The 24,287-nt window shown below is 39.4% G+C and overlaps 1 protein-coding gene across 2 annotated transcripts; it reads left to right on the top strand.

The window, feature by feature from the left end:
- The first annotated feature begins 2,428 nt into the window (after nucleotides 1-2,428).
- On the top strand, nucleotides 2,429-22,795 carry EIF4E (eukaryotic translation initiation factor 4E). 2 transcript variants are annotated; one of them, XM_080621749.1, is made up of 7 exons: nucleotides 2,429-2,523; nucleotides 11,293-11,402; nucleotides 13,543-13,638; nucleotides 15,269-15,332; nucleotides 17,282-17,395; nucleotides 19,993-20,132; nucleotides 21,699-22,795. In XM_080621749.1, exons 1-7 carry the CDS (start codon nucleotides 2,506-2,508, stop codon nucleotides 21,811-21,813), a joined length of 657 nt encoding a protein of 218 aa, XP_080477875.1. In that variant the 5' UTR covers nucleotides 2,429-2,505; the 3' UTR covers nucleotides 21,814-22,795. The 2 variants fall into 2 exon arrangements, with proteins under 2 accessions (XP_080477875.1, XP_080477876.1); XM_080621750.1 differs by lacking the exon at nucleotides 17,282-17,395.
- Nucleotides 22,796-24,287: the final 1,492 nt, after the last annotated feature.

Here is a 24,287-nt window from a genome sequence, read left to right as displayed (position 1 = left end):
CTGAATAAATGCAATCTTCTTGGAAGAGTCAACATGACTTTTGTAGAGGGATATTCTGCCTTAGGAATGTATTGAATTCCCTGAAAAGTCAACCTCCATGTGGAGAAAAGTGTCTTATATAGTCTTAGTCGCATTTCCAAGGGGTAAATCATCTGCTTTAGGGAGATATGGGAATGCATACCTGTCTGAAGCTTCTGGAATATTTATCTCCAATCACACATTTCTCCCCTAAACAGCTGTCTCTCTAACCTATTTTCAAACCCTTCCTTAGATACCTGGTTCCCTTAAAACTTAGTACTGAATAAGGTACATCTCAATCACTATCACCCTCCCTTAACATTTTCTGGTCTCAGGAATGTAACTTCTGATTGCCTTTCTGTCATGAGATGAGCAATTCTGTCCTGACTTTGGGAGGCCAGGATTTCAGGGGAGAGAGCTTTAAAGGGTAGATTTCTAGGGGGGATTGAAAGCATTTTAACCACTATAATTGCAAACAGTCTGTTCCTCATGCTGTGCCTGCATTTCTAGGTCACCCTGAAGAGGGGATACTACATTAATGTGCAGGAACAAACCTGGTCTCAAAGCCTGAAAACATCCTGCTTGCTAATGAAGTCTTTAGCAGGTAAAGCAGAATGGATGTGTGCAGATCTCCTACCAGACCTTCTGTGACAGGAACATTTCAGATGGAAAATGAAACGCCTCTCTCTGGAGGCTCACAGGAATTCTGCACTGCCACAGCCTTTTCTCATGAAACTACCTTAAAGCTCAGACATACTGTTACCCCTCTTGCACTGCTGTATTTCTACTGTTCATCTGATCAGGTGTCATCTTTGCTCATGAATATGAACTAAAAAGCTAAAATGTCAGCTCTGCTACACTGCTTAAAGATCTTACTTCTTAAAATAGCTCCATTTAAATTTTAGACCCTTTTTATGATTTAGGAGTGCTGTGGCAATTCAGATATCCTTTACAGCCTTCCAATCTCCTGTGGAACCATCAGAAATGTCATCTGTGGTAGGTCTCATTTTGTGATTGATTTCTGTGAAGCTTTACCCTGCTACTTGCACACAGTAAAATGATGGTTTTCTTTCACAGTGGAGGGAATAAATTCCTCAGAACTTCTAATTAATTAATTGAGGGCCAAGGGCTGGGGGAAATGTAGCTGCTGCAAGCCCTGTAGTTACTGTGGTCAGAAACACAGTTCTGACTGTTGGTGGAAAGAGACTGAGTCAGCTAAAAACAGTGGACATCAGCAGTGTCAAGTCCTCTTGGTTTCAAAATAACAGTCCATCTATTTTTGTCTTTTCCTCTCTTTGAGAGGGCTCCACCTTCCAGGATTCTTATATTGTCCAAGTCCCTGATGTAGGTGATCAAACCAGTTGTCCAGGGCTTGACAATTTGGTCATAACAGTCAGAGCTTTAGCACCCTTTATCGTCAAATCTGTCTAATCCTTTGGCTGGAGAGCACCTCTCCCTTCCTTTCTCCCACACACCTCACATGGGCTCTATTGAGATGCCTGGGAAGTCAGATGTGGTAGTGTGGGATTCCATGTCTGCATCCTTTCACAAGAAAAAGGAGGTCTTAGATGGGCTGGATCAGCCTACCTCTGTTGACTGACGCTTTCCTGCAGAGCCAGGAAAGAAAAATGAAAAGATGGGAAGTGCCTCTCACTTCTTATCCTATGAATTCCTATTTCCCAGTGCAGGGAAAGCATCCCACCTTTTGGCTTCATTCACTGCCATCCCACACCTCCCTGCAAGTAGTCAGACTGTACCCAGGCACAGTCAGCCTCATGCTTCTGGCATGCTGGCTTCCTGATGACAAACCACAGCAGCTATCAGGCTGGGGAAGAAGCAGCTTTCTGTTGGCCATTTTTTTTTGCCTGAGATGGCCAGCCATGTCGCAGTCCAACTGAGAGCCAAGTCCATTGGATGTGGAGTCGATGAAAGATGGAGTTGCATGGAACAAATAAAGTGCATGATGTGAAACACAGGGCTGGCCTGCAGCAAGCATCGGCTGCCATGCCTTCACATCGGTGCCCAGCCGCACCAGCTCGCACGGACAAACTACACAGGCGTCGGGCCCAGTGTTGGGGATGGGAAACGGGCTATAAACCAGTCCTTACGGCGCCGGGTACCTCCGGTATGGCTACACACGTACCGATAGGGCTACACACGTGTAAGCCCCACACGCACTCCGGGGGGGTACTGCCCGCCGCAGCCGCCAGGGGTCGCCACCCCCGAGGAGCTGCCCGCCTCTTCCTCCTCACGTGATGGCGCCTCGTCGGGAGCCCCTCTTCTCCCAGCATCCCCCGCGCTCAGCGACTACAGCTCCCGGCAGGCTCCTAGAGCCGCTTAGGGCCGCACGGCCGGAGCCTCCCCTCCCCCTTCCCAAACTGCCGCCGGGATCACGTGACTGCCGGGCAGCCAATCGCGTTTGAACTTTGGTTGTTCATCCGCCCTTTCCCCCGCCCCGCGGCGCTCCTGCGATCAGACCGATCTAAGATGGCGGCGGTGGAACCGGTGAGTGTTTCATTCCCTTCTGCCGCCCGCCTTTCTCTCTCCTTCTTCTCACTTCCGCCGCCGCCTCCTCCTCGAGTCCCGGCTCCCACTTGCCGCGGCGGGCGGAGGGGCGGCGGGTACCCGGCCGGTGATGGGGCGGGAGGCGGATGGGCGGCGAGGCCGGCGAGGAGCGCACGCACGCAGGGGGACGGAGCGGGGGGAGGGGGAGCGGGAGGCGCCGGCCTGCGCGGGGGAGGGGGTTCAGGGCTGTGCCGGCTCCGCCACGCCTGACGGGGGGCGCTGGGTCGCGCCGGCGGCCACCCTGGGCGGGCGGGAGAGAGGCAGAGGGAGGGCCCGGCGCGGCCTGCGGGACGACGGCGCTGGTTTCTGCCGCCGCGGCGCCCATTGTGCCGCGCCCCGCCGACCGGCCCGGCCGCCCTGGCGGCGCTGCGGCATTGGGGGACGCTGGGGCCGGAAGCGCGGCGAGGGAGAAAAGCCATGGGCGGCGGCGGCCCAGGCGGGCAGCTCTGCGCCGCGCTCAGCACATGTGGCGAGGTGGGGGTGGCCATGTTGCTTTCCGCCCGGCGGGTTCGGGTTGCCGGTCACCGAGGGGCGGCTCTTGCTCGCCGGCCGGCGAGCGCCCTTCCGGCAGGCGGGGAGCGGTGGAGCAAGGTCTTGCTGCGAGGTAGGCACAATGCCCGAGGGGTTGCGGTAGGAGAGGCATCGCGGATGTGGGGTGAGTATCGGTGAGTTGGCAGATGCGCTGCTGGGCAGTTGGGCAGCTGAAACGAGAGAACAGCGTGGGGCTTCTTAAGGATGAAGGCGTGTCACAAACGAAATTGGGTTTTTCCGGTCACGTCATCTGTCTGGAGCAAGATACGCTTTTTTTGTGGTTTTGGTGTTATTCAAGTTTTTGATTGTAATTAAGTGCTTTTTTGTCTAGGTAATAAATTGTGTTTATGATTTTATGCTCTATTTTCTAAAGATTTCCCCAGTCTGTACTACCATAGAGAGCTGAATCAGCGAAAGGTGCCCAAGTACAGTTGTTGTTCCATGCTGGTTTATCATGAGCGGACAGCAGAAGACTGTATATTAAAGTTTCAAGAAAATGAATGGGAAACTTAAGGAAGGGTACTGCTTGCCAGTGTGTGATTTGGACAGACTTTGCACCGTTTAGGCACAAAGTGTTTAAATTTGAAAATAACAGGTTTAAAATAAAAATTACCATTTTGCATAGGGGGCATTGATCCTCCTCTTATGATTTTCCTCCATGAATGGAAAACAATATCCCAAACAAAAAACCAACAGCATTAGTTACAAGGAAGAGAATGAAAATGGTTAGCGTTTATAAATTGCTTGATGAGCAGTTCTGAACAGGAAGAGTGTCAGTTTAAGACAGTGGGCTGGACTGCCAGCAGCACTCTTCGCATGTTTTCCAGTCACAGTGCTAAACACTTGTTTTGCCAGCTGTAGCCCAGGTACCTGCAAATGAGAGCTTCCTGTTAGCTCAGTGCTTTGTGTTGGCTGTGGCGTTTAGCAGGGGCTGTGGTAAATAACTTTTAATACCATCAGCAATCAGAATGCCTCTAAAGGCATGGGAACGGATTTGTGGCTTTCTTGGCTGTGGGTGCTTGTATAAGTCTGTCTCTGCACCATTCTCTCCGTTGCTGTTGCATAAATGTGAGGTTGCTTGTTAAACTACTGGGCATAATGTAGCAAAAAAAAAAACAAAACAATTTTTAGCTGTGCCATTTCCCTGGAAGGTTGGTTTCCCAGATCCAATTCATCATGCAGTGACAAACAGGTGTGCTGAGCCGATAAAGGTGGAAGATGGGGTACTCTCACAACAGTTTAAGTAATGCTGTTGGATGTTCTGCCCTAGTTGAAGTAGATTTGACTTCAAGAAACAAATATCAGCTATGCTTCCTTATTTTTAAATGCAAATAATAAAATATTTGTTTATTGCCCTCTTAGGTGGCTCACGCTTTTCCTACCTCGGCTTAAATTTAGACTTGTGTAGTGACTGAGGTCATAGATGCCCAATGTTGCAGAAATATACATACTTTTCAATTGAACAATTTAATTGTATGTGTGGTTAGACATTGCATTACCCTTTGAGCATAGGGGAGTATTTCTGTTGCTGACCTTCAAAATCCGGAGCTATGTTTTTAGAGGTGTCATCTGTGATGCTTTCCAAGTGTGAAAATGTGCCTGGTTTTTTTTTTAAATGTAGGGCCCTGCTGTGATGTTTCTAGTACTTCCATGCTCTCAAATGTAACACACCAGAACTTAAAATGTAAGAGGCTGGAAAAAAATGTTGAAACTCTTCAGGAATATTGAAACAGGAGTTTAGAGTACTGAAAAGAGTCCGGTGGAAGTTGCTAATAAAAGCAAGATTATTGTAAATAAATATCAACCTGTTGCACAGTGGTTTACTTCACTACAAAAAAGACTTAAGCCTCTGCAACACTGAAAATTTAAAACTCAGTTTTTTTCTTGTGCTATCCAGACTTTATCTTTTAAGGCTATTTTCATTTAATTTGTGAGAATATGCAGAAATATGTCCTATTAGAATGGGCTCATATTGTAGCCTTTAAGGATTAAATGTGATTGGATAACACTGTAAGAAAGTCCACAAAGTTGTCAACAAAACCAGCAGTAACACTTTAGTAAACACTAGTTTACCAAAGGTGACTTTAAAATGTAGCCTGTGACTTCTAAGTGCATATAAATCATGTGGAACCTGATCCCTCATTGTTCAGATTGGAAGTAGGAATCATGGTTCCTTTTTTTGCTTTGTGACAGTTATTACACTTGCACAAATGTAACTCCTGTGAATTTAATGCTATATTTTAAGATACATGAGTGAAACTTCAGGCATGTATGATTTGGAAAATGCTTATTTCAGCAGCTTCTCACCAGCAGGTAGGACTCAGAACTTGAAATGAAATGGGGGCTACAAACTCTGTGTAGGGCCTTGAAATCCTGGAAAGTTCAAAATAGCTCCTAAAACTCAAGGTATACTGGAAGGTATATTTCTTTTCTGTATTATTGACAGTTAACATGTAAATTAAGTGCAGGCCATGTCAACTTCAGACTTACTCTTATTACTGGGTATTGCTGTTGTAATAAAGTTAGTGATCTGTTATGGTTGAAACCAGTATAGTATTTACCTGTAGTATTGTGAACACGGTTGCTTGCTCATTGCCTTTTCCTGAAATTATAGAGGATAGATGTATTTTCCATGTTGTTTAATAATTGGGAATATCTATCCTAAACTTTAAAGTTGTAAATTACATTCCTGACTGAACAAAAGCTTTCTCAAAGGGGGGAAGATGTTGGACAGCTCTTAAATTTTGAGATAAACATATTTTTCTGAAAGCAGTTTCTTAAAAACATTTCACACAGCATATAAAATGTCAAGCTCACTTCAAGGTAATGCATAAAAATAGCATGTGAGACCGAGTTGTGTTTCACTTACTAATACTGCCTTGCAGGTGTGGAGGTACATGTGGAATTCTGATCAGAAAACATGACCCTTCTGGCAGCTTTGTGAAGATCAGTGTGAATTTTGAGAGGGTAGAGGGGAGGATCAGGTGAAGGGTGTTGGTAGAGAGCCTGCATTGTGAAAGAGAAATGCGCATTTTAAAAGTAAATTAATGTAACTTTTCCCTCAAACAATTTTTTATCACTTTTGAAATATTCTGAAGTCAAGGCTAAACAGAAGTTGCAACAATTTTTAACCTAGAAACCTCAAGCTTATTTCTTAAAGCCCTAAAACCTATTCCTCTAAATGTTCACCTTATGAAGGTACTAGGTATGTGATCGACAGATTTAAGTGTGCTGTGTAATACAAGTGTGTTTTGTTAGCTGCCTGGAATTGGCACTCGTCCTTGATTCTTGTATAGTGGATGCAAGGCAGAAAAAATGTAACTGTTTAAAGGTATATTTTTTTCCTAAGTGTGCAGAGCAGTTGCTGAAATGAGTAGACTTCTAAATAGTGGTCAGTTTTTGTCATGTTCAGTGCTGCTTATCAAAGTAGCTTGTGTTCATTAAATGCTATAATGGGGAATACCAGTAGTATGCCCAGTACTGTATCCCTCTGACCCTGGAGGAAGCGTGTGACTCTTCTACTCCAGTCTTACGTTCCTATACTTCTGTACATGTGTTGTACTTCTACTTTGGTGGGATATCACTCGGTTAAAATCATGTCCCACTTTTGTTTTCCAAGTAGGGAATGCCTTTCTAAAAATCTGTGGTGTTCTAAGTAGTAATGTATGCAGTTAGGGTGGCTGCTGTATATGAGACCTTGCTATGTTACACCTAAAAACATCTAGCTGTCCTGATGTCTGGAAATCTATTAAATGCTGTTCAATCAGTGACAGGTGCATATTCGTACCTCTCTTCCAGTTGGTACTACACATACGATTTCTAGCTCTGTGTATTCATTCCTTAGAGTTGTGTATCAGATAATACTTGGTTTGTTTTCTTACAGCACATAGTAATTGCTTGTGGGTGAGCTTAAATCCTTTTTTGTCCAGAGTATTTTGAAATAAATAGCTCTTTATTTGTGTCTTGTGAGTTGTTATTCTAACTGTAGTATAATAGCAGTTATCTACAAAGAGCACTAGGACCAGCAGATAGTTGTCGTGCTTTTTCCCTTGACATCTGATAACTGGGACATGTAGTTTTCTCATTATCTTGAAAACCGTAAACAAGGAGGTATAAACTCTCAAATGTAACCTATATTGATTTAATGCATGAAAACTTTGGAAGCCTCTTCCACTAATAAATTTTCTCAACTTTCACAAGGAATAAACAACAGTGCTAGACTGTGTTACGTTCTTTTGGGCCATAAATGTTGTGCTGTCTCAGCTGGACTTCCTAACCAACTTCTTTAGGCAATTGGATAACATGAATGTGGTCTGGGCAGTACCTGACAACATTCAGTGAAATCTAGTCAAGCTTGTTTTCTTCAACAGACAAACCTGATTAAGCAGTTTTTACTGTAAGTGCTGTTTGTTTCCTGTCCTGGTATCATGCAAACCTTCCTTTGATATGTTGGTCATTATGTGCTGTGGAGAAAGAATAAATAAAATTAAATTCTATTAACTAATTAAATTTGCAAGTGTTGGAATCCAAGTAACATGCAGATATGCACAGTCATTAAAAGCTGAGTAGGCCAATGTTTCATGGACTTCTGCAAGCTGATTCCTATGTCAAAACCTATGTGGTTAGTATATAAATGTCACTTTTAATTACATGCTGTCTTGTGTATGAGAAGTAGGATTGGCCAAATGAAGCTTTCCAGTTTATCTGGTAATACTACCGTATATTATGTCTATTTTAAAAGCAGCAAACCAGGTGGTGGTTTAGTTTAATAGGAGATGCAAAGTCAATTTTAGGTTAAGGAATGCTTTAGTTAAATGCAATAGTAAAGTATTACAAAGGATTTTAAATTTAGTAGTCCAGAAACTGCTGGTGGAGGAAGTCTGACTTACTAGTAAGTTAATAGTGTAGCAATTGCAAGATTTCAAGGTATGGATTGGTAAACTGTGGACAATATAACTTATTTTGTATTTCTCGAATCTTTTAAAACCTGTGTGCTAGTGGTTTGGGGGTAGAATTTCACTAGAAGGAGGTTGGATAGAAGAAATGGACTTCGAATACCAGTTGGTGAACTTACATACTTTGTATTTGACTTAATAATGAAGAGTGCTTTGTTATGCAAACACTTTACCCTGATGGTCAGAATAGTGAGATAAAGGCAAGATGAGAGGAAATGGGAGATGATATGATTAACCAGCCAAAAGTGAAAGTGGTCCTTTTCCAGTTTTCCATGGTGGCAGTGGGAAATAAAAGATTGTGAAAAAAAGGTGCTTTAGGCTGCTGAGACCAGCCAGAAAACTTTTGTGGTAATAAGCTTTGCTTCCAACTTTACACCTTCTTCCAGGTTTATTCTCGTGTGTACAGCTGTCCTATCCTTCATGAGCAGCCTGGCACTGTGGAAAAAACATCTCTTCTGGCTGGGTTAGGTTTTGAGAGGAGCAACGTAATCCTAGATCAAGATCACAGTTAGCTGGGCCTTGGAGGCAAGTTGTCATGTACTGTTTTAGACAGGACCTTGAATTAATGGTTAGTCTTGAGTTTCCTTAACGCTAGGTAGCTTTCAGGATATTTTAAGGGACTTGTTATTATGGTGACTTAACTGAAATGTTTGTGCTGAATCAGATGCCTTCAGTTTCTTCAGGAAGGGACTTTCATGTGGTAATGTGAAGGGCAGCCTGCAGTATACTGAGCAGGTATTGAGGTTTACTGCATTTTTTTTCTCCTAATTGGCTGGATACACTACCTTAATCCTTTTTTGATGTTGTCTGGTATTAGAAGTTAAGAAATGGCATAGTCCTGCATGTGCTCAATAGGTTTGTATTGATTCTTACAGTTTTTATAGTTATGCTTCTGGAAGAGTGACCAGGGAGACTTCAGGATTAGCTCTTTGTATATTGAAAGCTGTTTGTTGAGCAAACATGAATGGGATTGTCAACTGAAATTATTTTTGGAAGATGCTCTGCATTGGTCAAGGGTGAGTTTATTTGATGTGAGAATCTTGAGTGTAATAGCATTTGTAATACATTTTAAATGTTACATGTCACAACTGCAGAATATTGTGAATGAAAGCAAGTTTCATTACAAAACCTAGTGCTTAATTTACTTCCAAAATAGCAACAAGATTTTTCTTGTATGCTAACTGTATTTGCGCATATAATATTTCTAACTCTTCTAGTTAGAAAGCTCCTACAGGGGCAGCATTTGTAGTTGTTTGTACTTGGCTTTTTGTAGTATAATACAAGCAATTAACTTGGAGGAGGAAATATTGAAATGCTGCTTTGGTGTATTTATAGCCTTTGTGCCTTGACCACCTTGATTTGTTCTGTGGGATTCTTGTATGTGTTTAAAGGGAAAGATGTGTATTTGATACCATCAACTTAAAAATAAATGGGGCAACACTAGATGTCTTAAACTAGATAGAATTTTAAGTTAAGAATTTTAAGCACTTACTAAGTTTGTTTATAAAGTCTGTTTTCCTTTTTATAGTATTACACTGGAGGAGATTTGGCAGATCGTTCAACACTGCTTCTGTGGGTTTGGCAGTGATGCTTCCCATTAGAGGATCTTTGGAAAGCATTTAGCTTTATTAAGAGGCAGGAAATTGTACTACCTGCCCCTTGCAGGGTGTAAATCAAAGCACTAGCCCCTTTTAGGCCCTTGCTTTTCAGTCTCTTCACTGTGAACATGGAAGCTTATGAAGCATTCTTAAATATGATGTAAATTAGCTTTTGAACTGAGGTGGTTGGTTGGTTGTTTGTTTTTCCAGGTGAGCTGTTAAACTAAAGTGCACTTAAGTATTTTCAAGCATAAAGGTGTAACTTCTCTGAAGTAAAATATAGTTTCTTGCCTAATGTTGCTAAATATGTTGATAATGAAAAGAAAATCCTTATTAAGACTTTTAGGTGTAATCAGAAGAGTTTGCCAGCTGGGACTGAAGGTTAAACAGTGTTTGTTCGTGTTATCACTTCACATCCATTCTACTTTTCAGCAGCTTTGGTGATGAGAAGCTGAGTAGCATGGGATAAACTGAGTAACATGGAAGTCTGGAGTAAACTGTTCCATTAATTAGATGACTTGCCATTACTTAGTCCACCCCTACATTGCTTTGTTCTCTTAAGGCCACAGACTTTAACTTTGAAGTACTACTTTTGTACTGCTGTGTTTAGAAGTGTTAAGAGTCTTTGGGTCTGTTGTAGTTAGCATTTGTTTATATTACCAAAGTGGGGTTTTTTTGCGGGGTCAGGCATTTTTGTCTTGGCTGTAGGGAATGAGCTATAGTCCTCATTCCTTGTCTTCAATACTCTAGCATGTATACCACATTAGAGAGAGATGGTGGTAACTGGTAGAGACACTTGGCCTCACAATAAAGCTTTGTGTTCCTTGGTTTGAAGGGAAGGGCATTAGAATTTCAAACATGATAAAATGGCTTCTCAAACTGAGTGGCAAGCTTGAGGGGGATGCAGATTTCACTTCTCTGTTTATTTGTGTATATTTGACATCTCTGCCACTGTCTCTAGAGGCTGGCTGACATAATACCTGGAACTGGTCTAATCTGTGGTAAATGTGTGATTATTTCAGATTAAAAGTTGAGACGTGATACATGTTTAAATTCTGCTGTTTGGTGCCTGAAGCTTTGGTAGTAGAGGTGCTGCATATACAAAGATAACCACTTACCAGTTGGGGTTCTAGCTGCTTGTAACAGCTGATTTCAGACCTGAGAATTGTAGGCATGTCTTCTACTTGTAATAACAGATCTTGTTAAATAAAAGGGCCTGTACATCTGTTTGCAGTGGTGCTTTGTCAGAAACTGATAATATTTTCACCTTCTGAAGTTACTGTTGTGGAAATGAGTTTTTAGATGTGTATATTCTAGATAACAGCGTATTGTGTATTTCTGAGGTAATTCTCAATTGTTCTGGAGTAAGACAAGTATGTTAAGTAAACCATTTTGGAAACAAATGACATGGGGAAACAAATCACTGAACAGCAGAATGTGAATTCCTGCAGTTATAATTTGTTGTAGGACCTGTTTAGATGCTGAAGGGAAAAAGGGATGCAGATTGTGAATCTGGGATGAATTGGAGGAACCCTTAGCTTCAACCTTCTTAGTTACTTCAAAGAACTAAATTACTTCAATAAAAACTAAGAAGGAACATACTAATAATGCCTTTCTTCAAACAGGAAACCACTCCCAACCCTCAGCCTTCAGAAGAGGAGAAAACTGAGCCAGCAGCACCTAGTCAGGAGGTTGCCAGCCCTGAACAGTATATTAAGCATCCACTACAAAACAGGTAAATACTACAAGACAGGTAAATACTACAGAAGCATGATTGTAATTTTGCTCAAGATAGAATAATGCCTGTAGCTTTACAGCTGTCCTGCTTACCTTATACTTTCTAGCAGAATTCTTAGAGTTCTCAATTTTTTTGAAGTTTTTTTGCAGTGAGGTTGCGGAGGAAATAAGATCTGATCCTGTTTGTAATTTAGAGCCTTTTCATGTAGTGTTGTTACAGAAGTTGAAAATCTTCACAGATTTTCAAAATGAAGTCAGGTAATTGGAAAGAATGTGGCCTAGCTTTTAGCTAGAGGCAAGCAAAGCTTTTGTTGCTTTTGTCTTGTGGCTTTTAAGAGACAGGCACAGAGATGAAGTTGCTGCCAAACAGAATTGCAGAAACTTCCATTCTGCCTTGTACTTCCAGCTGTTAAGGTGCCAGTGGTAAAAAGCTGTCATTCTTTTTTCTTACTAGAGTCTCTTACCCTTTTTATCTCTACCATTTTTTTCTCCTATTTGGAACTGAAAGTAGTAGAAGCTGTGTTAACCAGCCAAAGAGCTTATTAGACTTGATCATATGAATGGTTGGTGTTTGCAGTTAGTGTTTTCATTATCTGTAGAAGGAACAGAAGAAACCCTGTTAAATGCAGATGTTCACATTAGTACCAGTGTATTATTAAGTAAAAACTGTAGGGCACTTGAATTTTCTCGTTTGTAAAGAAAAAACATGAAGCAGTAGTTAAAAGTATAGCTAAAAAAAATTACTGAGAGATCAAAGCCCACTTACTAAATTGTGTTCAGAGTGCAAAACCAGATGTGTGTTAAAAGCTACTATTCAGCTTTTTACTGACCTGTAGAAATAATGAGGACTTTACCAAGAAGCTTTGTACTCAAAAATCTCAACTTGAACTACCTTTCTGCTGTAAGGATATTATAAGCCTACAGGTTAAGTTTCTTCAAATGTACACAAAATTTTCTCCAGCAGCATACATATACTTAAAAAATCACTGCTAGGAAGCTCTCTTCAGTTAAGCTGAAGAGCTGATGCAGTGCTCAGTACTTAATGTTGGTAGTTAGGTGCTGCCCAAAAATGAACCCTTTATTAAGTGGCACCTTACTCTTTTTCTAAGACTTGAGCAAGTGTGGAAGACCACAATACATATTCCCTTGTTGTCTTTCTTTCAACTTTGATCCTTTCTTTTTTTCCTCTAAACACTTTTATTAAATGGATGCTGATACTCCTTTACAAGTGGTAGTAGGGCTGTTATGGAAACCCACAAACTTATAAAGGTTTGAAATGTCAGGAAAGGTGTCAATAATAGATTGACACTTCGTGATCTGCCTTGAGTAGACAAGCCTTTAGTGCAAACCTGAGTGATTTCAACACTACTGAAACTATCTGAATGAAAAATTAGCCTGTTTTTGTTAAATGCCTTACCAGGTATCCTGTTCCAGCATTTTGAATGATGCTTTTTATATCCAGAAAAAGCAGCTTTGTGTGAAAATGCATTGCGATTTGTTCTCATCAGAGATGATGAAGAAAACCGGATGGAATATTTTTCATTTTAGATTAAAAATGCAGATAACTAATATTGACTTAAAAAATTGAAACAGGTAAAGTTGGTGTGTTTGGTGTTTTTCAATTGTTGCCTTTACTAAGCTTAACAGCTTCCCTTTTAAAATTTATGTGAGTGCTTGGGAAACTCCCATGTCATGTATAGCTTTGGAGTGATATAATTAGCTTTTGTAATCTTTACAAGGAAATTACTGGAAAGGGAGCTGTGCTCCTAGGTTGAATAGTTGATGGTGGTTTAGACCATAATCAGTTATTTGTGGTCAGGGGTTGCAGTTTAGCAGTGGCAGCAAGGAGAAACCTCTGAGGCTTAGAGGTTTTAGAGTCTTAGGAATGCTCCAGAACTATTTAAAATATTTTCCTAAACAGATTGAAATCTTCCATGGTTCTTCTAATGGGAACATGAGTATTGTTGATCTGCAAAGAGTTGTATTTGAGAACTGAATTTCTAAATTTTCTCACTGATAAAAACTTCCTTGCTGATATCTTAAGGTTTGCAATTAGTTTGGATATAACATTACAAATAATGAATTATATATTTAATGTATTTTAATTTATAGATGCTATTTTTTTTGTTTTCCTTTAGATGGGCACTCTGGTTTTTTAAAAATGACAAGAGCAAAACTTGGCAAGCAAATCTTCGTCTTATCTCAAAGTTTGATACTGTTGAAGACTTTTGGGCGTAAGTAGAGATGCTTCAGTCCGTGTAGTAATCCAGGTGTATGTTGACAAAGCTTGTGTGAAAGTGAAAACCCAAAGTACTCAATTAACTGCAATTTTATGGGTGTAATCTGAAATATTTGTAAAATGGAAAGTGACATCTAGCACATTTCTCAGAATGTGGTAGAATTTAACCCTTGAAGAAAATGTGTTTGAAGTTCTTCATACTTTAAATGTAAATGCGTATTATTTTGCTGTTAACACTGCAGCATTGCTTGTATTCATATGTACATGATGTACATGTAGAAAATTACATTTTGTGCAGTATCTATCTCATAGTAACATAAACTTATAAATGATTGTAGCCAACTGATTGGCACTTCTTGGTCCCAGATTGTGCTAGTTGATTAAATTCTCAGAAGGAGATGCGGTGTCTCAGTGGAATAATAAGACCCATCAGTGACCCTTTAGCACCAACAGGAAAGAAATAAAAATACCGAAAATGTTGAGCAGGTATTTATCAGTGCAGTCCTCAGAGGGAGAGGAATAGGATTCTGTGCTTGTAACCAGCTTTCCCATTCCTGCTATGGAGATAGCAGTTTTGGGGTATGTGATGGGCAGTTAAATTGTTTGAAGCTCACTGTTAAAGTTGGTTAAGGGTAAGTTTTTAAGCTTCTATAAGAGTCTAAGTAGCCAAAAGTGCCTTATCCAGACATTTGCAGTGATGAAGGTATGAAATTAGTCACAAGCAATTGTGAAGTTATGCCTCTATTGTAGTCAGAGTGGGAAATAGTTGTATTGTTCTGGGGAGAAAATGTTAAGGTCAACTTAAAGGAGAGAAGCCAGTTAATCTGTAAGTGGCTTTGTAAATTCCAGTGCCTGATCTCTAATTGTTAGAACATCACAGTAATTAATTTCCTTTTTGGTGTTGGACAACGCCTGAAAGTTAGGCATGAATGAATGGTTTTGGCTGCAGGTTACTGTGATATGTGCAGACCTTCTTCTGAAGTCTTAACAGTGCAGGCAAAAAATCCCAAACATTTGTCCTCTTGCTAGAGGAGGAAACAGTATGTACTGCTATGACCTTTTGCTCTGAAATGCATAGCTGTGAATTTAACTCAGAGTATATATTTTATATTTTGATGTTTGTCGTCTCTTCTTACCTTTTAAATTCTTACTTTAATAATTTGAATCAGACTGACAGCGTTTATTCCTAGAAGATTGTATTAAATGGTGAAGTTGAGCATTTCTTAAAGATTTCTTTGCAGAGATAGTAGCCTTAGAAATACAGTTATCCTTACTCCATGTATGTGTATGTACAGAATGCACATGCACACAGAACTTTTTGCCATGAAAGTTCAGTGGGTTATGTTTCTAATAACTTCGTTAAAACTTTGGTTAAAAGAAGCATTGGTGTAGGAACCCAGCAAGTGTTCATAAACCAGTCTCTATTATGCTTCTTTAAGCCCAGAACATCGTAAAGTTAATGCTTTTATACTGCTGAAAAATACTTCAGAAATAAGGTTGCTTCTGAAATGACTTTAATGCTTTTTAATTTTTGTATTTCGTTCAGTCTTATGTCTTAAATTTTTAGAAGAATTTTGTACCTTAAAATAATACTTAGTTTTAATCTACTTTTTTCCCTCCAATAGTTTATACAACCATATCCAGCTCTCTAGTAATTTAATGCCTGGTTGTGACTACTCGCTCTTTAAGGTATGCTTGCTAACCTTTTTTCTTCAGTTATGGATATTCAGTGATGGATGGTTTCCTGACTAAGCAAGACACTGTCCAATATTTCACTTCAGATACTTAGGGATGTCGTAAAGGTATTACTTTCTTAAGAAAGTCCCAAATACATGCCCTCTGAAAATCAGGCTGTTACTAGTTCTGAAAATACAAGTACTTGCTTTATAGCACACTTCACTTTTATAACACACAATTCACTTTTAAGTTTGACTATGTTTGTCTTCATTTTATGTTTGAGGAAATAACTGTTAATAGCTTTTATAATATTAAAGATTTTCTGGCTCTGTCATTTGGTGTGACGCGAAATGAGTTAAAATGTGCAAGTTCTATGGGAAGCCGCAGTGTTCTCCAGTGATCAAAGAACAGATGCAGCCTCACACAGGTGCACAATGCTCTTTTAATTTTTATGCCGTGAGTTAAATGCTGTATCACTTATGTATAAAATAGAAAACTGTACCCAACACTGACACTTAAAACATGCTGAGGAAGTGTTCAAACCAGCAAATAGGAAATGCTGATGAAAGTGTACATGAAATCCTGCTTTAGCTGGAGTAGAGTACTGAACTGGAGCTCTAAATTAAATCCTGACCTCTCTGAAGTGCTTCTAACATACAGCTTCCTTTCTGAATATCTAAATAATCTCTTAAGTCATGGTGGCTGGTTAAAACACTCCTTTGCTGATAAAACATAGGTCCTGGCTGGACCTCCTCAGAGGACTATGTCCTCAGAGGACTGTGTATATAGTTTGTAAACCCCAGCAGCTGTAGGTATAGTGATGCTTGGGTTTGAGAAAGTAATGGTATTTTAGGTGACTGAAAAACCTTACTAGTAAATTTTAAGAAGCTGTAAGCTCTTCAGAGGTTGGGATATCTATAGATCATACTTGTGTTGTTTTGTTTTTTTTTTTTTTTGCATGAATCCTAAATTTGTTATAACTGAATATCCTGTGTTTGCCTAGCAATAATTTAATTATTTAAATGCATGGAACAGGAACAGAATTGGCAGCCGCTGCAGGCTTCTGAGCAGTCTCTTGCTCTCGTCCTTCAATCGTGACCTCGTAAGAGTACCTCTTAAATTTAAATGCCCTCACTGGCAGCTGCAGAGCTCAAACTATGTCATCACCTTTAAAAGTGAGCTGACACCACTTCATCCTGCATGTTGAACACTTAATTAGCTTTCAGCCAAAGTTATGTAGTGCGATTCTCTTCATAGACAGTTCTTAACTGAATTTCTCTGTCTAGACAGTTACCTGCTTTTTTAATGACTGACTGTTCTGAAGTGCAGCGTAGCTGTTGGGTATGGGAGAGGCATCTGGCTGCTTTGCTGGATCAACGTATCCAGAGTCACTTAATTCAGTGCAGGGTCACTGGTAAAGCATTAATCAAAATGAAACTTGCTTCTATATGGTGTGTTGGTTTTTTTTGTTTTTGTTTTTTTTTTCTTCTGTGGCCCTGACAGTTAAAACCCTTTTATTCTCACTCTGTGTGTGCAGGAAGTTGCTGAGATAGACTGCCAGGGGTGTCCGTTTCAGTGCAGTAATCTTTATGCATAAGCGAAGCACTTGGCCAGTGTTGTACTGAGTCCAAGACTTAAAATAAGGACTTCAGAATGTAGCTGCTAATTTTGTCTGGTTTTATACAGGCCTATTCCCTCAGGGTTTTTTTTTATGCGGTGTTGTGTAGCTAAAACTTGCCTGGGTTGTGATTCTTCGGTAGAAATAATTCATTAGAGAAAGTGCACTTGCTAATATGTTTTGAAACTTTGGTATTGGTGCAAGACAGTATTTCTGGACATGTATGTATCTAAAACAATGCACTTTTCTCTGAAGTTGCTGATTCAGTTATCACTGGCCTTTTGGTTATTCCTTAGGAAAAATACAGATCAGGTCTGATTTAACTTCTGGCTGTTGTTTGCAGGATGGGATTGAACCCATGTGGGAAGATGAAAAGAACAAGCGAGGAGGACGATGGCTAATTACACTAAACAAACAGCAGAGGCGAAGTGACCTTGATCGCTTCTGGCTAGAGACAGTAAGCACTATGGCCTTACAAGTTGCAGCGGAAGAGTCTTGCATTTGTACTTAATACTTTAACTGGTTTGTTCTTTCTGTGTGCCACACACAGACTTCTGGCTTCCTGGCAGCATAGTGTCCTGTAAGTTTTTATTGACAGGTTTTCAGTAGTGATGTTTAATGTAGTTCTGTTCTGTTGAATAATTATAGTGGTCAGCGGAAGACAGAATTCTACAGGATAGATTAACCTTTTCCTGTGGAATGTACAGAACAGCTGTTGAGCTACTGGGAAAATAATACAGTCTTGAATGTCAAGACTCCCAGATTTGTCTGCTTAAGTGTAAAAATTTGTTTACAAGTATTTGTAAATAAGAATAGTTTATTTGTAAATAAGAATAGTTTATTTGTAAATAAGGATAGTTTATTTGTAAATAAGAATAGTTTTCAGGTTTTGGCCCTGTTCAAGTGAGGGAGTTTCAGTTTTATTTTTGTTCTTTCTGTACTTACCTTAATCCTAGGATAGACAAGTAGTAGCACAGTCTTCCTGTATGTACACTATAATAATAATATTATCCATTGCTGTTATCTCTGAAATAGATTTTTCTGAATGGTAAATATACTTCTAGATGTTGTGGGTTGCAGTACGCGTCTTGTAGAAAAGAATTGTTCTGTCTAGGAGCTGACTGAGCTTAGCCTAAAACAGTCTAGTGTGTTCTGGGTCTTAGGGCATGGATTGCAGACATTACAAGGGAAAGCAATCTTACCACATCTCTTGATCTTTTTTCCTCTGCTTGCATGAGGTACAAGAAGTACTGCACCCCTTTGAAAGGGAGGAATGGCCTTCGGGTTCAAAGCAGAGGTGTCTAAAATACCAGAACTATTAGGATCTTTCTAGATCTGTAGTAGTGATTTGAAGAAAGGATTGTGACCAGTATATTACTAGGCAATATGACTACACATGAGAAAATTAGTGTCTTGCTGTGTGCATTTGGCCTCTCCTTAAATGCCTGTATGAGTCTTTCCGATTCTTAACAGACATTACATGCGGATTGGAAACATGACTTAAGGCTAGAGGGCTCTGCTTTTTGTTTAGCAGCAAGCAGTAGCAGAGAGCCCAAATACCAGGTGGCTGGGATGTGTGCTCTAAAACAACCCTGTCACTTGTAATTATTAGTAACCAACTTCCTCCAATAAAAATCAAAGCCCTTTATCAGTCCCCTGTGCAACAAACTTTTATTGTAATGTAATGATCCTTACTGTTGTTAACTGTAAACCAAACCTTATTTGGGAAGACTATTTTTCCTCCTTTTGCATAGCATTCATTAAGAATGTACTTGACTGTAGTGTTCATTGAGCATGGTAGTCATCTTTGCTTGTGTACGTACTATGGCTGATCAGTATTTTGAATAGTCATGTGTAGTTTAAACTTAAACACTTATGACTTTCATTACTCAGTGAATATGTGCAGCCTGTAATTGGGTGTAACATTTAAAGTATGTGTAGTTATACCTGATTTATTCAGCAGCACACTTTGTCCTGTCCTTTTTTATTGCCATGATGAAGTCAGACCTTGCAACTTTCACAGGTACTGAAAGACCTACTTTGTTGAAAAAGTTGCAAGTGTGTTGAATTTCCAAATGTTAAACAAGCGAATCTGGAAAGGAAAGTTACTATAATGGCATCATATTTAATGTACTGTGCAGGTGAAGTAAACAAGTGTCCATTTTGAGATTAATACTTCAGTGTGCAGAAGGATTTTTAATTCAGCATGGCCTAGATGAGTCTTAACCATGAGAAATTCTCATCTTTGAATACCTAAATTTGCTTGTTTTACAAGTAGCAAGTTGAAGAATTTAAATATCACTTCCACAGTTAGCACAGTTACCAGGATGAGTCCTAAACTCAGTCTGATGTTCCCGATGTTCCACTTTTGCCAACTCTTAGCTTTACTGCTAGAAATCAATAGAGGAAGAATCTTGTGTTACTTGTACAGTTGTATTGTTGCAGTTGGTTTATGTACTATTCAGGATGATTGATTTCCACTTCAGAGTCTGTGGGAAATCCTGAGTGTGTTGATAGGAAGTAACACTTCATTAGACAGCACTTTTCATCTCAGTTGCAGTCTGATTTGCCTTGAATTGATACACTTCAGAATTGAAATTGGACCTTACATAGATGGCATATTGCCCAAGTTGTTCTTCACAGGTTCTTCCTAGGTAGTGAATGTAAATGTGTAAGAGTTCAGGGTTTTCTATCTGTGTTAAACATACTGTAGAAGGAAAAATAAATTTCTTGAATTCTGTCATGGTTTTGGATTGGAAGGATGGGTGGGAGGCAGCACTACATTAAATGGTCAGCTGTGTCAGAACTTGCAGGTGCTGGGCCAGGAGAAGAGATGGAAAACTCAACATAGGAGTTCCACAGCTCATTTTAAGTTCTCTTGTAACACTTGGAATTTCAAGAAGATACTGCAATAAACAGAAAATGATTGCCGCATGGCAAGTGGTTATAAGAAGTAAAACGTAATATTCTTCAGTCCTTTGTGTACACTGTTTGCCTGTGGAGCAGGATTCTGACTTGTAATGCCCCTTCTAATGGTTAATCTTTGTTTTGTAGCTGCTGTGCCTTATTGGGGAGTCATTTGATGACTACAGTGATGATGTATGTGGTGCTGTTGTTAATGTTAGAACTAAGGGTGATAAAATAGCAATATGGACAACTGAATGTGAAAACAGGGATGCTGTTACACATATAGGGTAAGTAAAGTGCTTGGTGTCTTGAACATACGAAATATAACAATGCATTTAAAGCCAGCTAACTTGATAGAGAATGCACTTCAGGCAAATGTAGCCTTTAATAGAATGGTGTAGTCTTCATTCCTGTAAGCAACAGTAATCATCTCAGATTATCTGGAGACTGTACTATGGAAAACATATGTCCTGCTCTGTTATTTAGCAAGTATTGTTAAGCTAATTTGGTTTTTATGCTGTAGTATGGATGCTTCAAAATTATTTGCTGTTAAAGTCAATCATTGTAGGCCACTTAACCTATGCAAATAGGTGAAAATATTTCTCTTCCCAGCTTACCACATTTGTCTTAGGTCAAACTTTAACTGACAGGTGTAGTAGCTTGCTAACATTTTTGCTTATTGGGTGGCTCTCTTGACACATTCCTCATTTGGGCCTTTAAAAATCTTTTTGGGTGTGCATTAACAATTTTATTGTATGATCGTGTTCAGATTTCAAAGGTAAGTGTCTAACAACAAACAAACAGAACTGTGGAACATATCATCTGTTATTAGAGAATAAGCTTGCATCAAGCCTAATAGGCATCAGAAGATTTTTAGAGTGGTACTAACCATTAACCTAAGGAGCTAACATGGCTCTATTAGAGAACTGTAAAGAAATTAGGATTTTGCAAACTGACTGACACATTGACTAAGGTAAGTTGTGTTGTCTACCTGCTGTACCTTGTCTTACATAACTTCACAGACAATACATCAAGTTTTTATTTAACAGTTAAAGTTGGAGTAAGCTGTGGTTCTGTGAACTGCTCCATTATGATTAAGGGTAAGTTAGAGAAAAACCCCAAATATGTAGTTTTGTTAATCTGCAGTTGAACAGGCTTGTCCTGTGGTTTAGTCAGACCTTGCAGCCTACTGTCTTTAGTGGCTTGCATCTCACTCGCTGCTAAGGCATGCTCTGTTTGTAAGATGTGTGCTGCTGCTTCTTTTTCTTACAGCATGAGATCCAAGGTGATTTTTCTTAAAAGCCCCTGTTGGGTAGCTGCCCATGACCAGCTACCAAGAGAGCAGACCCCCATGGTCTGCTCTCTACCAGTACGTAAAGAAAATACAGTAAGTCTCTGCAACCGAGACGTGTGGTGATAAATCTTGACTGTTCAGGGGAATTGCTGTTTTATTAGGTTCAAATGGCTTTATCATTTCAGTAGTTGGAATTGTGGACCGTGACTACTTCATAGCTGTTTTCTGTATGTGGGAATATGGCTTGCTGATACTGATGATAATCACCTGAATGCAGTGGAATCCCTGTGTTCTACATTTATGTAGGCCTGTTAATTATTTTTTGGCAAGACCTTGTCCTATTTTATTTTGTAAGTCATTGGTAGTACGGAACTATTAGCTGATTTTAATTGCAATAACCTAAAAAAATCATGGTTCAAAGCCTGTATTCATACCTGAGAAATTGCTTTTAAATAGGCAACTCTTTTTTAATGAAGGTGTCAGCAGATCTTTAAAGCAGGTGTCTTGGTACTAATGCTTTCCCAAGGGCTTAAACTATTTTTCTGTTTCTTTTCTCCAGGAGAGTATACAAAGAAAGATTAGGACTTCCTCCAAAGATAGTGATTGGTTATCAGTCCCATGCAGACACAGCTACTAAGAGCGGCTCCACCACTAAAAATAGGTTTGTTGTTTAAGACGACACCTTCTGAGTATTCTTTCATAGGAGACTGCGTCAAGCAATCGAGATTTGGGAGCTGAACCAAAGCCTCTTCAAAAGCAGAGTGGACTACATTTAAATTTGATTTCCATCTAAGTGTTGCTAAGATTTGTGAGAAGTCTCATTCGCCTTTGTCTTGTACTTCTGTGTTCCATCCTTTTTTTTTTTTTTTTTTTTTTCCCCCCCTCCTCTATTTTGGCTGAAGCAACCATTTCCAATCAGAACTTGAGTACACTTCACCCCTCAATTCATCAATGTTTTCCTGACCCACTCTGTAATAGCTTGATAGAAACATTACTATTACAAGGAAAAAATAATTGTTTATCCACAGTATTGAGAAAAGAAGTTGCATTTCTGTACCTGCAGGAAATTACTCTGTTTTACATTTGCATTGTATGCAGTAACATTTTGCTGGTTTGAAAAAAGAGTATGGTGCATACAGTTTTCTAGCAATTTTTTTTTATACAGCATCACCTTTGCTGTAACGTATGCTGATGGCTGCTAGATTAATTTATTTGTTTTCCCTATATGATAACATTAGTGATATTTTGATTTCAGTTGTTTTTGCTCATGTAACATTTGGTGAAGAATCTGGGAATATGACAAAGGTGGAATAAACATTAATTTTGTGCATTCTTTGGTAATTTTTTTGGGTTTTTTGTAACATCAAAGCTTTGCTACAAATTTATGCATTTCGGTCCAATTGGTGATCTGTCTGTGTGATTTCCTAAACATAATTGTGGATTTATTTTTTTTTAATGTAACACCATAATTTACATTCCTTACTAGAAATAGTATGTCTGTTTTTGTATCTTATGCTGTATTTTAAAACTTTGTATTACTTAGGTTATTTTGCTTTGGTTAAAATGGCTCAAGTAGAAAAGCGGTCCCATTCATATTAAGACAGTGTACAAAACTGTAAATAAAATGTGTACAGTGAATTGTCTTTTAGACAACTAGATTTGTCCTTTTATTTCTCCATCTATACAGCAAGTATTTGTACCTCTTGTGACAAGGCAGTCTCTACTGTGGCTTCTATTGTAGTGTCTTCCAAGAAAGATGAATTCTGGAGCTATAGTATGTTGAAACTTCTAATAAATCTGTTAGCTAGCACCCTAAATCAAAGTGAAATTATATTGATGTGGTTACTGTTTTTTCCTAGTGGTTGGTGTAATTGACGGTTTGCTTTGCTTCTCTTTTGACTTTGGTTTATGCCAACCAAGAAATCCAAGGCTACATAGAAAGCTGTCTAGTTTCAGGTAGGAACTACACTAAAAGCGCATAAGTGAGTGATTCTACTTTAAGTATGTAATTCTTATATGAAGTACAAGTAGAGTGCGCTAGAGACATGGCTACAAGGTAAAAGTATATGAGGATCTAGATAGTCTGCTATTACCTGTATCTTAGAATGAAATTTAAACTCCCATTGGCTTGAAAGGTTCTGTGGGATCTGCAAGTTTCCTTGACTTGCAAGATTGGGGGAAGATCTTGAAGGCCATTGAGTTAACTTCTTGTCTTGAACATGAGAGAGGCTTTTTCCTTGCACTTTTTAAAAGTGCTTTATTGCTGATTTCTTATTTTTAGTGTGTGATATACTTTAATATCTTGCCAGGGCTATAGCCTTTCTTCAGATAAACTTAAAGGCAGATGCTTGTTTAGGTTTTGATCTTTGTGATAATTTCTTAAAGCAAGTTTAGTCACTATGGACAGTGAAGCTTCAGTTGGATCAGGCTTTTAAATCCGCCTGATTAATGCACTGAAGTATTTTTGTGAGCTAAGATAGACTTGAATACTTTCTTGCACATTTTTTCCAAAATGTGATGTAAATAGCATGTCAGACTATACAGAAAAGGTATTGCATTAACTTTGGATCATTATTATGTCCAATAGAAACACTTCCAGTAGGCATGTATAGCCAATGATACTATTGTCTTCAATATTGGTCACTAACTGGGATAGATGTTAGATGTGGAGAGAGCGGTTAGGTTGTTTGTATGCTGGTCTCTCTGGGTTCTGGTGTAACTGGTCGCCTCCCCTGATTCTGCAGGTGGGCAGAGCCAGCCGGATTTAATAGGGCCATTCATGATAGAAAATAGCAGTCCTTGCCTGTTCTTCAGCTTATCATCTTTGCAATTAAAGTAGGCTCTTTGAACTAGATTTCTCTGAACTTCTATACCATCAGCTTCAAGCTGAGTAGACTGTGTAATTTGGGAGTGCTGGGGCAAGGCTCACTGTAAAGTGTGCAACAAGGTAGTGCTGCCGTTCTGTGAAGAGTGTTGAGATTGAGTGCTGTTGTGAGAAGTACATAGTAATGGTTTTGTTTCATTTCACTACAAGACTGACTGGAATATTGTTGAGGGTAGCAGCATTTTTGTTAACCTAGAAAAGTGATTGATACTTTCTTGGTAGTCTCAGGTTTTTGAGCCTGAGCCTATTTAGGCAGCCAACTGA

This window comes from Psittacula echo (genome assembly GCF_963264785.1).
Source record: "Psittacula echo genome assembly, chromosome: 1".
NCBI lineage: Eukaryota > Metazoa > Chordata > Aves > Psittaciformes > Psittacidae > Psittacula > Psittacula echo.
The sequence above is the reverse complement of the archived record's forward strand: the minus strand, read 5'-3'. Positions and strand labels throughout refer to the sequence as shown.

Excerpts from the sequence above, each read along its gene's own strand:
- EIF4E (XM_080621749.1), top strand. Across the intron at positions 11,403-13,542 it reads AAGCATCCACTACAAAACAG|ATGGGCACTCTGGTTTTTTA; the intron begins GTAAATACTACA and ends GTTTTCCTTTAG. Across the intron at positions 15,333-17,281 it reads GTGACTACTCGCTCTTTAAG|GATGGGATTGAACCCATGTG; the intron begins GTATGCTTGCTA and ends TGTTGTTTGCAG.